The 15,296-nt window shown below is 36.6% G+C and overlaps 1 protein-coding gene across 1 annotated transcript in view; it reads right to left on the reverse strand.

Moving 5' to 3' along the window:
- Positions 1–251: 251 nt before the first annotated feature.
- Positions 252–15,296, reverse strand: part of LOC106643469 (uncharacterized) — a 102,623-nt gene continuing 87,578 nt past the window's right edge. The window contains exons 6-11 of the mRNA XM_089597371.1: positions 15,132–15,290; positions 12,448–12,872; positions 10,653–10,983; positions 8,600–8,772; positions 433–740; positions 252–402 (exon numbers count right to left, since the gene is read on the reverse strand). Of these exons, the coding sequence (XP_089453497.1) occupies positions 252–402; positions 433–740; positions 8,600–8,772; positions 10,653–10,983; positions 12,448–12,872; positions 15,132–15,290 (1,547 nt within the window). The remainder of the gene's footprint in view (positions 403–432; positions 741–8,599; positions 8,773–10,652; positions 10,984–12,447; positions 12,873–15,131; positions 15,291–15,296) is intronic.

Here is a 15,296-nt window from a genome sequence, read left to right on the forward strand (position 1 = left end):
TTATATCACACAAACACTCATACCTAACAGATACATCGTTTCCCTAGACGTTCACAAAATCACAAACAAAAACACAAAATATATATGTCATTCACCTCATCGACTACATTATAGCACCACAACCTCGACTTGATAATATTTCGGATTGTTGTTGGCCAACTTGACGTCTCAGATATAATTACAGAGACACCACACGAATGGTGTATAGGTTCAATTCAAAAGCATTATATATATATGTGTGTGTGTCTCATTCAAATGAACTCAGTGACAAAGATCTTTTTGAAATCAGGGGCCGAGCCACCGATGTCGTGCCTGCAGATTTCCCCGTTATCGAGGTAGCTTACGTCCGAGCTTCTGAGTATGCTCTTGAGACTCTCGATCGAGAGCGCCGGCGGCTGTTTACTCGAGCCGTTCGTTCCACCGGCACTGCACTTGTGATCGTTGGCTACGTTGAACTTGTCCAGGTCGTTGAGAGAGTAACCCGCGCTCATTTTCTTCTTCAGCCGATATGATTGGATAACCGGTTTCGAATTAGTTACCTTTTTCCCATCGTTATTGGTTTTGTTATTATTGTTGTTGTTGTTATTAATATTGTTGTTGTGATGGATGATATTAATTTTGCTGATACTGGTGCTTTTGTTGCTCGAATCGAGGGGACTGGATATCTCGATTATTCGGGGTGTAAAACAGCGCATGCTTCCTTTACTTTCGAGTGGCCGGGGTAGCTGACTCTGGTACTCCTGAGAAAATGAAATATTATAACTAAGATTATATTGAATAATTTTGGTTTTTTAATAACTTATTTAAGGTTCGTAACACACTACATTTGTAATTTTTCACATTCGGTGTAATAAATTGCAACGATCTACTCATCGTATTAGACCATCAATAAGACTGAACTCAATGAAACATTGTACAATGCACTGGAAAACAGAGTATACATTTTTAGCCAATTAAATTCTGAATTTGACTTTAAAATTGACCAATTACGCACAAGTTTTCCACTGAAAGTCAAAAAGTAGCTTTGATTCGATCCCATATGCCACTAGATCCTCAAGCTCAAAAATTTTATGATTAAACCCTTACTGCAATACGAGAATTCTACAAGACAAGCTTTCTATTTCCAATTCCTAATAGTTTACTGGAACGATAAGAGTGAGTTCTGACACAGTCAAGTTCATCTCTTATTGGTATCTTAATTATGACACAAGATATATTCAGACTCATTTAAGCTGCCAATATGTGATAAGCTTAACTTTCGGAACCCATCAGCCTGTGTTACTAAACTACAGATTTGAAACCAGCGGTGTGGTCATGAACAAAATGTCTAAAGTCAAAATTGTCTCACAACGGAGTAAAATTTCCAAAGACAAAATTTCTAGAGAATTTCCAAAAATTTTGCCTTGACATAGAATAAAGTTTTCGGAGACGAAATTTCTAACTTAGATTTATTAAGAACAGTGTCTGTATAAAATATTCTAAGGCCAAGTTTTCTAAAATAAACATTTAAGCTCATATTCCGTAACATTTTTACAGGTAAGACTCTTTTGCAGGCTTAACTATATAAGTCTGTATAATACCTAAAATTATTAACACCTTCCAAATCGGAATACTTTTTTTCGTGTGTTTAGGTAGTAGCTTCGCTAAAGATATAAATATTAAAGTTTTAAGGGGGTAACTAAAAAAAACTCAAACAATGAAAATTGAAATCAATGAAAATTAAAATATGTGTCCATCGTAAACCCATAAAATCTCAATACATTTAACAACTCTTAACTACTTTCCAAATAAAAATTTGTACTTTATTTTTATGTAATTAATCAGCTTATTTTTCATGTAATTAATTAGCGTTTTATCCAAGTAACATTGTAATAAAACACTCTTAACTATATGTACAGTAATGAGCGACGCCTAAGCTTTATTCCTTCCCCGATAGTCGAAGAGAAAAGAAATGCACACGCATCCAGTTGACGTTCGAAGTACATCTAGAATGTACTTGCCTACACGCCAAGCAAACTCTCCTGACACAACCTGTTGCTTACATGATGCAATAACAACTAGCACCCGTCGCCCATCCCTTTTAAGCCACACATGCTATTGTGCAATATCACAAGTATTGTGGTATTGTGAACAAAATTATACGCTTGTAGCAGAACAAAGTATTTGTACGTAAAATATCATGGAGTCGAAGAAAAATATAAAACCCTTTATCAATCGGTCGAGCGATGTGGGTAAATATAAGCGATAGTTTCTGTACGTCTTTCTAAAGCGTTCGTCGCTTAACAGAAAGTCAAAGACGTATAGGAATTTAAAAAAAAAGAGCTCGATTACAAAAAAACAAAAGGATGAGGTGTTGTTTTCTTTGGATATGAACGTACACTAACATGTACGCGAATGGAAGTAGAATTGATATAAGGCCACTAAATGTAATGATGTCTGGTAGAAACTCGCTGAGAATTTATCGATTGTCCTACTGAAAATTTGGGTCAAAAATTGTTCCTTAATGTTGAGATAGACTTTTTGATTCTTCTGTGCGTTAACTGTCATTTTTTCAGCATCAAAAATGGAGTCAAATTATTATTTGAACCTCCTATCTTACTAATACATAAAGCAAAGTCGCTAAAACCGTTGTAATCGCTAACCGCGAAAACTACTGAACCGATATTGCTGAAATTTTGCACACTGATTCATGATACTTCCTAGATGGTTTTAGTATAGTTTTTATCTTAAAAAATTTAATAACAATAGCAATAAATGAGCTCAAAGTTTTGCAAAAATACGCCAGCTTTTCACTTTAGTTCAGTAAAATCCGCTAGGTGGCGTCGACGTAAAATCGAAGCTACCTGCAACATAATTAAATAAGTGTGGTTATAATAGGCCGGAGCGTATCGATAGTGATATAGTCGAGCTTCGGCAGCTCAACAAGCTGTACAGAAAATGCTGGTGATAGACCTGCAACTGGGTATCCCGGTTACGGACGGCACTCTTCTCTAAAGGGGAAGGGATCTAAGTGTCCCTTCACCCTGAATCTCGACGAGTGCGATCAAAAAAAAAAAAAAAATTAATTCCAACCGATGCCATCTCTGCCAGAATACCAGAAGACATATCTAGCCAGAGCACAATCTGCACCAACTCTTTAGAGTTGTGTGGCAGTCCCACCATCCCACCTGGTGTAGATAGAGAATTTGTGGCTACAAATGTAAGCAAGGGAAAACAGCTCTGAGGGGCACGGGAAGCCACAACGGCTACCTTCTTGGTCGTCGCGTCCCCAACGCGCTTACCCACATGTTCCCGTCTAAAGATGAGCAGTTGGTTATCCGGGGAACGACCCGAGACGAGATATCCTTTGGTCAGCGGCGTACCTCCCTCCATCACAGTCTCCGTACATCGAGACTCCCTGGGTAAGAATCAAGCAACCCGTAGCCAGCTCTTCATCATCAGGAATTATAATAAAGAATAGCCTGGAAGTTTCACCACTGGCGCTTTTTAGGGCCATTATAAGTATTTACGTTCCCTACTTAACCTTCAATTTCATCGGTTCTTTTTAGGGGCCACCTAAGTGTAAACTACCTTGCCAACAAATACATTTTTACTACCATTTCCGGAAGCGATTCGTCGACTAAAAGACTATATTAACTAAAGACGGGCACTATTAAACCAAGTCAGCTATTCACTGGCAGACGTCACCTGCGAAGTTGTTCTTCGCAAGGCTGGAAAACCCGGTGACCGACGACTCTATATTACCCTCTCGACTCTAAGCATTCAACCAGGAATCACTGATCCTCTCCAAGGTTTGCGCTGGGCAAACCTATAACAGCTATAAAGGAAAAAAAACTTGAGCCAACGGGACAGCCTCCACTGGACAAGTATCACTAACCAATCTCCCCATCTAAGATCACCAAAACAACTGAATCTGCAAATAAAAAAGGTGCTTTAGACACCAACGTCTTCGACGTTATACCAGGAGACGTTGGGAAAGAGCACTACAACTAGCCCCAAAGCTTCGGACTTAGTAATTTTTCTCCCAATCAGTCTGGGGCTTCAACATCAGGCCAGAGAAGATCACCTTGAGGTATCCAGGCAGTCACAATTGTTGTTAACTTCAGTCAAGAAAGGGTATACTTATGAAATTCACCGGTCTTTTTTAGGGCCATCGGACGTTGAACTACCTTGCCAACAATTGTATTAGAACTTAACAAAGTTGACATAAAACAGCCTTTAGGGGTCACAAAAATTTAAAGCATGCCAAAAGTCGCAAGAGGGTGAATTGGAAGAAAAACTTCAAATGTATCTAATAAATACAATTTTACTTTGACGTCAAGAAACTGACGCAGAAAATTTATTGAGATTGAAACAGCAGCGTCAAAATCGACAACTTGAGAGTCCATTACGTGAGAGATCAGCTTTTCATTGTACCCTCACAGCAATCTCTGAAATCTTTAAAGATCCTACTTCAGATTTTTAAATAAGTAGAAAATGTATTTCTGTTTTTGTGGCAATAAAAATGTTGGGTTTAAGGTCCAGGACTTTGTTGCTCTGGTAATAAAATTGTGAGATATGAGAAAAAAAATTTTTTTTTTAATATAAATTTTTTGGGGGTTTAAAATCTTAACAGCTCTAAAAAATAGCTCTTTTCGTGAATTACACAGAAAAAACTGTAAATCAACAACTTCTTATAGCTATCGATTATTTTATGGCATAAAGAACGCACGGTACTTTTCAGCATAATTATTTTTTTGAATTCTTACACCTTATTATTTGACCAAATAAACTATATGGATTCCGAAAAAATATGTTTTTAATAAGATTTTTGTTCTAAGATGTATCGGGAATATGTGTGAAATTTTCTAACTAAAAATGTTTCACATTACATGTCAACACACTACGGTGTTTTATTTAGTAAGTCTCGGGCGAAGCCGAGACGGGGGGCTGCTAGTACATAAATATACAAACTAATGTTGATTTTTAGAACGAAGTTCTTTATGTCTCGTGCTTGGAGGGCTGGAATTTTAAAAACGACAGCTTTTCATGAAACGGAAGTCGCTTACCGGAAGTCTCTTCCTCTTAAGTCATTTTATTTCCCCCCTTACCCCGTCACCTCCACCATCAGTTCCATACACACTTCCCCTCACCCTGGCTCTTCCAACCATGCTAGTCTCCTGCACACGTCGTCTCATCACTCCCTGTTTTGCCTCCCCCGCCATCCCCCTTCACACTACACCATCAAAGCACACACACCAAGCAACTTTTTTTCCCCACAATAATTTTTGTTCAACTTAAAATTTTTTTTCTTCTAGAATTCTAAAAAAAAAACCAGTTTCCTAAGTGATTTGATCTCCCGATTTCCTGCACGCTGATCATGGCCCTTACCCACTCTGCTGTGAACGTACCCTGCTTGGGAAAGTTGATCACTTCATTTTGTCGTACAGGTCATTGCTTATTTTTAATACAAATTTTTATTTACTGTGTATTCATTCGTTTGGTTTGATTATACATTAAATAAATAAATAAATTATTAAATAAAATTTATTTTTTAGGTACATGTTTCAAAAATTTCGAAATTAGTATATATTATTAGCAGAGCAGCTTTCAACTATATAATAATAAACATTAATTTACTTATCATTTATTTGTTACTTTTAAAATAAATGAATAATTGTTTATACAATTTTTCATCAAAATTTTCAAAAATTAAAAAAAAAATTTTTGTACTACGCAAGTACAATAATTAATTTTTTCTGTGTTTTATTCTTTTACAATTTTTCCATTCGTGATTAATGTGATAATTTAATTTAAGGACGTTCTTCACATAGTTACCGGGAGAAAAGTTCAGAGAAGTGAGAGGAACGCTAATATGTGCAGTAAAGCTAGCAATTGTTTTTCTCATGTGAATGTCCTTATGTACATGCTTTTACGCACACTTCATCCCCTCTTTCTGAATTAATTTGAAAACCAACTTGTGAATATATTTGAAAATTCGATAGGTTTATCTGAAAGAAATCTTTTATACCCAAAAAAATTGGGAGATTCCTACAAATCATATAAATGCCATTTAAGGATATTTTTTCACAAGGTTACATATTAAATATTGATTCTTTTAAATGTAACATGTATAAAATAATGGCACAGTCAAACGAGCTGCAATTTTTGTGGGTATTTTTAATGCTATTTCAACATACGTTTGCCGTTTGAATAAAATCTGTCAAAAAAACCCATGTGTGATGAACGTGCTGAAGGGACATTCACTGGTATGTATTACTACTCCATTTAAGAAAGCTATACTACAGGATAGTTTTTCTTAATTTTCTGTAGACCATTATTTTTTGGGTGATAAATATATACGAGGAACAAGTGTTGGATCGTATGCAATAGATGTGAGCGTGACTTTACTAATGCAATCAACGTAGACAGTACGAAGTTGCTCTGAAATCACTGGAAAATTTGAAGAAGGCACACAGTCTGTACTGGCCAGCCTATATATTATTTTTATTGTATTGTGCCGTAGTATATTGTTTGTAATCGTTAACTCATTAAATATTAAAATATTTATGGAAACCACACCCAACTAACGTAGGTATACTCTTTCTAACGATAATTGCACCATTTCCGTACTTAATATCGTTTCTTAGAAGGTAAATTTATATTTATAATAATATTATCTGCCATATAATTTTACAGAAGTACAACTTCTTACTCGTTTTCATAAGGATATACCTATATATGCGATTTTACGAATACTGGACCCTTTCTTTCTTATATTATTAAAAAAATTAAATGAAAAAAATTTTAAACAAAATGCGATGATAAACAATTAAGAATGAAAATAAAAATTAAGGTAAAAAATCAAAATAAAAAAATTAAATGAGAAAAGAAAAGAAATAAATAAATATGAAATGATAAGAAAATTGAAATGGAAAATAATATGAAAAATAATTAAAAGATGAAATCAAAAAAAGGGAATGAAATCAGAAAAGACATTAAAAAATAAAATAAAATGACAAAAAAAATGAAAAAGGAAATGAAATGAAAATAAAGGAAATAAAAAAAAAAAAGAAATAAAAAAAAATAAATGAAATGAGAAAATGGAAATGAATTAAAAAAACAATTAAAGCAAAAAAAGTAATGAAATAAAAAATGAAAACAAAAAAACAAAATGAAATCAAGAAAAGACATGAAAAAGACATGAAAAAATACAATGGAATGAAAAAATAAAATAAAATAAAAAAAGAAATGAAAAAAAAAGATTAAATAAATAATACAAAAAGAAATTAAGTAAAGGAAATTTGAAAAAAATGAAAAGAAACAAACCAGGGGGTATAAATGGGTCATCGGACCCACGGTAAGAACGAAGCTCTTTAAACATGAGATGAGTACCGAAAAATAATTAAACATGAGATGTGTGTCAAAAAACATCATAAAATAAAGAAACACAATTTCTCAGGTAACAATGGGGGTCGCGAGACCCATAGGAAGAACAAAGCTCTATGAGAATAAGTACTGTATTCATGTAGTTCAGTAAAACAAAAACTTTAAAAACGAATAAAAAAAAAAATAAATAAAAAAAGTTCAGTACTCACGATGGTTGAACTTCGTGAGTACTTCGTGCATAAATACAGTACTCACGAAGTTCAACCATCGTGAGTTCTGAACTAATTTTTTTATTTTTTTTTTTTTTATTCGTTTTTAAAGTTTTTGTTTTACTGAACTGCATAAATGCAGTACTTATTCTCATAGAGCTTTGTTCTTCCTATAGGTCTCGCGACCCCCATTGTTACCTGAGAAATTGTGTTTCTTTATTTTATGATGTTTTTTGACACACATCTCATGTTTAATTATTTTTCGGTACTCATCTCATGTTCAAAGAGCTTCGTTCTTACCGTGGGTTCTATGACCCATTTAAATACCCTGGTTTTAAATCAGTTTGTAACGTCAATTTAAAGGAAACACAGCGGATTTCCGGTAAGCATCTCGAGAATATCTTTTTTTTTTTTTGTTGATATCTTGTTCTTTTTCAAATAGTTGTAACTGTTAATTAGTCACCCTATGTTTAACAAATTTATATTTTAAATGGATGGAATTTCACTTCTGATTATAAATTTGGGCTATGTCAGAACACTTCAAATTTACAGCAAGAATCCACAAAAATTTACTTTTACAAAATATTGTACATTTATAGAGTAGAGAATTTTAAAGTAAAATCGCTATAAAGTGGCTTGAGCGGTTCGCACCATACGTAGGGTAGGGTACCACGGGGTACCATAAGGGCTTATGTTAGCACCAGCAAATTTATCTTAAGACGATTTAGTGTAACAATTTTTTCCATGAGAAGGAGTATGGCACACTAAAACAGTGAAGAAAATTTCTACCATTTATGGAGATACGGGAGAATGTTGACTATATCGAACTTTATGAACCCAAAGGTTTTCCAAATGAACATAACCATACGTTTAAAGAGCATACATAAAAAATTTGTTTCCATTAACTCAAAAATTGAATATTCGAGCCTATTGACAAAAATATGTGAAATCAATACAACTAAATAATACCGTACAACAGAAACAAATGAAAATAATATAAAATAAATTGAGTAAGTATGCACCTTTGTTCCCTTGCGTTGGAAATACTCGAAATCATCGTTGGCCACTGTAGTAACGGAGCAGCAGCTGCGCGCCCGGCTCCGACAGGAGCTCATAGTGTCAAAGTCCTGGCTCTCCCGGTCGCAACTCTCGTCGTCCGACGTTTCGTACCCAGCCTCGTCCTCCTCTTCGTAATCTAAAATAAACCGTTTTCATAAGTTACATCTCTTTTTTTTACAAAATCCATGTCATTGCAAAATAGAGTAAAATGAAACGTAGGTACCTATGAATTTGACGAAGAAACGGATAGTCTTAAATGATAATATGGTATATACATAAAAGGATACTTTTAGCGAGACTGGTGAGACGTGTCTGAACAAGTACAGTCTTTTCTACTGAATGCAGTGTGTGGGTAGTGTGATAGAAATAGCTTTTTTGATCGGAAAAGTTAGTTTTTTTTTATTTATAACAAATTGTACTACTTTCAAACACTTACAAAGTTCAGCAAAGGCCCCAAAAAAATGGTAAAAGTGGCCAAAACAGGTTTTTTGTGCCTGGAAAAAAAATCTAAAAATCTATCAAAAAAGTTAAATACTAAAAAGTTGCACAATTCCAAGATACAAAGAATGAGCCACGTTGAGCTCCAATCGGTTAAGCCGTTTTCTCGCAAATCGCAAAAAACTATAGTTTTTGACGATTTTTTGAAAATTCAATAGCTCGCATTCTAATTAATATTAAAAGCTTAAATGAGGTATTATAGCCCTTGATATACACCAAATTTCAGTTAGATCGGTTATAACTTGTCGCGAACCACTAAGAATACTAAAAAAAGGTCTTGAAATTTGTTATGTATGTTAAGGGCTGGGATACCTACCTTGTGCCTAAAATTGAGCTCTTAATATACATTAAAACGTAAGTTATTGAATTTTCAAACGATGTCCAAAAACGACAGTTTATTGCGATTTGCGAGAAAACGGCTTAACCGATCGAAGCTTAACGTGGCTCATCCTCTTCGTCTTGGAATTGCGCAATATTTTTTACTTGACTTTTTTTGTACGATTTTTAGTTTTTCTTTTAGGCATAAGAAATCTGTTTTGGCCACTTTTACTATTCACCATTTTTTCGGGAGCCTTTGCTGAACTTTGTAGGTGTTTGAAAGTATAGTACAATTTTTTACAAGTACAAGAAACTAGCGATAAAAATGTTTTCGGGCTACTATTTATTATCCAAAATTTCAATGGATCCGAAGCTAATTGTATCATACCAGGGAGGCAATTGATGGGTACACTTGAGTTTTTCTCTTTATCATCATAACTGCATGTAAAAACATTTCATGCTATAATTTTATCAAAATGTAAAAATATACAAAACAAGGAATCCATCAGTAACCAGCTTCAACAGCTACCAGCCTGTAGTCAAGTATGAACGTTTAAAAAAAAAGAAAAAAAAATAATTTTCCAACAAAATATCGACAAAAACACGCGCATAGGTCGAGGACGCGACGACTGCTGCTGCGTTGCGCAGCGGTGCGTGCGAACAGCACAGCGGCAGCAGTCCTGCTAATTCGCTCGATACATGGCTGAGATAATATGGGAAACCGGAGGTTGTAGCTGCTGTTGTATTGTGCCTCCCATTCTCTCTTTCGGTGGTGTTTTTTTTTTTTTTTTCACCACGAGCGCACTTGACCCTTTGAAATGAGCAGCCAACGTGTGTGGCGGCAGTGAAATGCGCTATTGTGTTGCCACTAGCTCTCTATTCCTTTTTTTTCCACAGGATTTCCGCAGAAAATCGGTTAGACTTCGTGTACGCTCATAGCTAATGGCACTTAGAATATCGTGTTTATTTATGCGCTGTTCATAAGATGATTAGCAAAATTAGACGGCAGCATGTACAGAGCGTAAATCTTTTTTTCCTTTTTTACATTTTCGGTAAAAACTAGCCTTGAGAGGAGCATTAGGACGACGCTCAACAGAAATCGATCGCGATGTGCTTCGTATGATGATTATTTTTCAAAAGGGTCTCTTGTCTCAAAATCACACCAGGACTTACTCGACGAGAAAAAAAATCACCTACCGCGCTCGTTCCCCCTCGTCTGCTCGATCATCTGCAGGCCGCGCTTGACCGCGAGCTCCCGCTTGACATCGTAGGTCCTAGAGGAGTTGACCTGCGGCAGTTCGATCCTCGGGTGGCGCAGGTGCAGATCGAAGCTCTGGTTCCTCCGAAGCGCGGCCATGTGGCTCCTCGCCCTTTCGGCTTGCTGTTGCTGGTGCAGGTACGGTCGAAGGTGACCCGGGTACATGCGCTCGGCCTCGCGGTTGCCAAGGACGCTGCGGGAGTTTCGGCGCGGCGCCTCCTCCCGGATCTCGTCCAAACTCTTCGCAAAGTGCTTGAGGCGACGGGCACCGTACTGTGAGACAAGGTGTTTTTTAAGTTAATGTGTAGACTGTCGGTTTTGGTTGGGTTTTGGAAGTAGACTAATCCTTCGAGTCGAGGCGTAAAGTTTGTGAACAACATCAGAACTGAGTAACAACAAATGTGCTTAAACCCTAGAAATGGCTTGTGTTGTTTGACTTTAAATAGCGCGAAATTTCGAGAAATACATGCGTGAAAGGTTCAGAGCGAAAAATATATAGTAGCACTGGCCGTGGCACGTGCTGTGCATGACTGCATTTTGTTTTATTTTTTTAATTTACTCTCGTCAACATCAAATTAAAACCTATTTCTTGGACTAATTTGATTAATGCAAGTCGCTTTTTTTTACGTATCTGCGTTCTTGAGATATTAGCGATTTGAATATTTTTACTGACGTCCAGTTTGAAAACGAAACATCACGGTAAACGACGCCAAATTTAAAACTTTGTCTTTTAAAGCAGGAACGTAGCAACAGGGGCTATTTCTTCCTCTCCTCACAGGACCAGTGAATTTTTACGTTAGTCGTAAACCAATGGGTCATTTCACAAAAACTGCGATATTTTCACGCTTTAATGGGAATTTTTTTAATCCAATGTTTTGAATTTCTTCATTACTTTTCCCGAGTTATGTGAGGTCTAAACTGGTAGAAAACTTTTTGGCCTGACTCTACGATCATTTTTTAAAAACCTGTTTTAATTAAAATGCAATTTTTTTTTAATTTTTAAAAGAGCGTTACTTTTTTACGATTTTGAAGCCCCAAGATGGGATTTTTTAACGAAATTTCATTTGACACATCTGCACCCTACCAGACCCTTCTGTATACTAGAGTCATGTAGTCGATGGTTTCAAATACCTCTGAGATTAGGGGTGTTACAGTTATGACCTTTTATTTTTCCGGAAAAAACGTTCTGTATTTGCAACGACACTACAAATAGCCACATTAAAATTTGGGGCTGCAAAAAAATCGACAGCATTCCCGTACATTCTGAAATACAAAATAATTAATTCCAAATGTCTAAAAATCAGTTGCTTGGAAAAATTAAATCATTTGTGGTGGGCGATTCAAAAGTGTCAAAAGTAGGCTTTACAAATAAAACGTTCCTTACAAAGATGCTCAACACCTCGAACTTTAAGATAGTACATTGTAAAAAAAATAAAAAAACCGAAGTCTAGACATCAGAAGCCGTGAAAAATGTACTTAATTTTTAAATGCTTCACGTTATGGTAATGACATTTTGGCCTGTTTTTTCAACCTTACGGCCACGCAAAAAAATTTGTTAAATTCGATCTCAAAAATGCATTTAGGAAAAATTGGTTTACACCGTTTAAAAAAGTTCTGACTCGAAATAATTCGATCCATCGTTTTTAAACATCGCAGTTTTTTTGTAGTGACCCACACACAAAAATTATGATAAATTATAGTTTAACCTTCTCCCCTAAAAAACATCTCGGCACCTACCCCACACTGCTCGTCAAACTGCATCAAGCTCTCCACGAGCTTGGTATTCTGCCCGAAGACGTCGACGTCGTTCCTCCTCGAAGCAAACCCCTGCTGCTGATGCTGCTGTCTCTCAGCCACGGAAGATGACGAAGCGTAAGCCCCGTTGCACTTGCCATTGCTCGCGCTGTTGGCACGGCCGAGATTGCGCGCCTGCTGACGCGCCATGTGCTGTTGCTTGGGTGATTTGTTGGTGATGGACTCGAGTAGCTGATGCTGGTGGCGACGGCGATTCTCGTAGCTCGAGCCCACGTACGTCGACGAGCTCTCGGGCGTGTTGGCTATCGAGGCGTACGTGTTGTCCCCACTTGACGCGTTGGATCGGCTGTTGTTGCCGTAGTGCAGGTGGGTCTGGCTTCCGAGCAGCATCGTGCCGTTTCGACCGACTTGGTCGTTGCGAGAGGAAAAGAAAAAGTTTTTATCACTGCAGAGCTACTTTGTCGCTTTTCAATGGAGGTTTGACACAAACTACGTGTCTTTCTTGCACCTTTAGGGGGGGGGATAAAAATATTTATCTCACGTCACCTGATGATGACAAAATTCAGCTTTCGTTCGGACTTACCGATACCGCGAAAAGGTACAGATCGATAATGGAACGAGGTTGTCCGATCGGTAAGGATACGTTGTTTGTAACTCAAGATCGGACTTCGTTGCGTATTCAGTTAATTCGTAAAAAAATTAGAATTTGAAACTTCCGAAATCAAATGAGTGTGTCTCGTATTTTATCATCATCAGCCAATTGTATATATAAATAAGGCTACTATTTTTATATACCAACACATTAATTATGTGGGTACCGAATTAAGTGTTTAACTTGCATCTTATATATACGTTTATATGACAAAAGAGACAGTTAAAAACCAGCGTTCGGTAGATATACATAGCAAACTATAAGCAATCTCATACCAATGAGCGAATTTACTTCCTCGTACTGGAAATATTGTTCCAGTAAAGAATTTTAATTTCTCAAAAATATGTCAGAAAGATTAAAATACGTGAATTTTCAAAAAATTTTATCGGTGTATGCAATCAATTATATTTGTTCTCGAATCCCAGTATCTCAAACACCTTGGACTCTCATTATCAACTTTAACTGAAAACCAGAGGATAGATATTAGTCCACTACAACTTAAAATTGGTTGTTCATTTATTCTTTGATTATCGAAAAAAACTTTGTTAATACACAATTTTTACCAACTAATGATTTTCTCCTAGAATAAAGATCTTATCATTGTACATTGAATTAGAATCTAGACAAGTATGTAACTAAAATATGAAATATTATTTGAAACAAAAAGCGGTAGAATACAATGTCTTGACGAAGCTTTGTACTAATTCATTGGCATCGGTTTTTGGAATAGTTATGGATTACGAATGGAATCCTCGTCAACACGATTTATTAGACTTTACAAGTAAATATTAAGATTTTTAAATAAACACTTGAAGTATCTTTAAGCGCTTAAACCGTTTTGAAATTTAATGTGTTGGAATTTCATTTTAAAATCAATCACTTCAAAGATTTATTTATATACACATATTGTGTTAAATGTATTTCGAACTCAAAGAATAAATACTTGAAACGTTTAAAGTTAAGAGCTTTAGAAAAAAAACTTCTATTTAAATGTGTATGTGTATGTTTGTGTATGCATCAAGAAACCGTAGTAATATTAATCATTCAATCCGCGAAGGTTCATCAGTGACTTGATTCAAGTACGCGCGAGCGCTAGATGATATAAAATTATGGCATTTGGAGTTAGGAGTAGCTTCAAATATTTTGTTTAAAAACTCACAAGAGTTTAATTTCAAACCTTTTGAGAGTCTGTCGTTCGACACGCCTCCAAGACTTTTAAAACTGTGACAAAAAAATAAAGCACTTGGATTTTACAGTGCTGGGTGTGTTGAAAATGTTTGCCGTTACTCTCACCTGAGAGCCCCGTACATAGGTTGCGTACTGCGATATTTTGAGAAGTGCCGTTCTCAAGAAATTTTCGACAGTCTTTCTACAGACGAATGAAGAAAACGACATTTCGTAAAAAATCATCGATAGTCCCACACCAAGCGCCGTCACCATCCGTCGCAAAAGTCGAAAATAGCACAAGCGCGATCGCGTAGCTAGCATCGCCCACTAAATGAACCCTCGGGATGTTTCCATAATCAAACGTAAGCAGAGAGCAAACATCTCTCTTGAATTAGCTACGAAAAAGAAAGAAGAAAAACAGAGAGCGAGAAAACGAGCTCCACAGTGCTTTGATCATCGAACGTGGACTTCCGTGGAGGTGAAAATAACACTACTAGTCAAAAGAGGAGGACCTACACTCCCCAATGATTACCATCATGTGGTGATTTGATCTGTACTGCGTTAGTAATGAAAATGATAATCATACGGCGCATCAACAAGAACTGGCAGAGAATTTCCAAGACCCAGGTTCCATACGCATGGGGAAAACAGACACCACGAGGGAAGAAGGAGTAAGCCAAAGCGAAAGGCGAGAAATAGCGCCCATGGGACCATCGCTAGATAACGGTGGCAAACTTCTATGTATAGCCCCTAGCCACATGGGTTTTGGACTTTACGTATAATATATATTCATCCTGTTAGCGGGTACTTGATGGGTGTGCATGCATATATACATATATGTAAGTACCTCGGCTCGGATGGTTGTGCAAGCCAGCGTAGAGACTGCCGTTGCCGGCTGCCCCGCTCACTGCCTCCGACAGCGGGAACTTGAGGCCGTGGTTCAAGTTTAGCTGCAACTTGTACTCGTTGTCCTGCTCGAAGTGCCGGAACTTGCCGTCAACGCCACCTTTAT

Source organism: Copidosoma floridanum, unplaced genomic scaffold, assembly GCF_036245765.1.
Source record: "Copidosoma floridanum isolate Cflo_tuat_1 unplaced genomic scaffold, Cflo_Japanese_pri ptg000032l, whole genome shotgun sequence".
NCBI classification, from domain to species: domain Eukaryota; kingdom Metazoa; phylum Arthropoda; class Insecta; order Hymenoptera; family Encyrtidae; genus Copidosoma; species Copidosoma floridanum.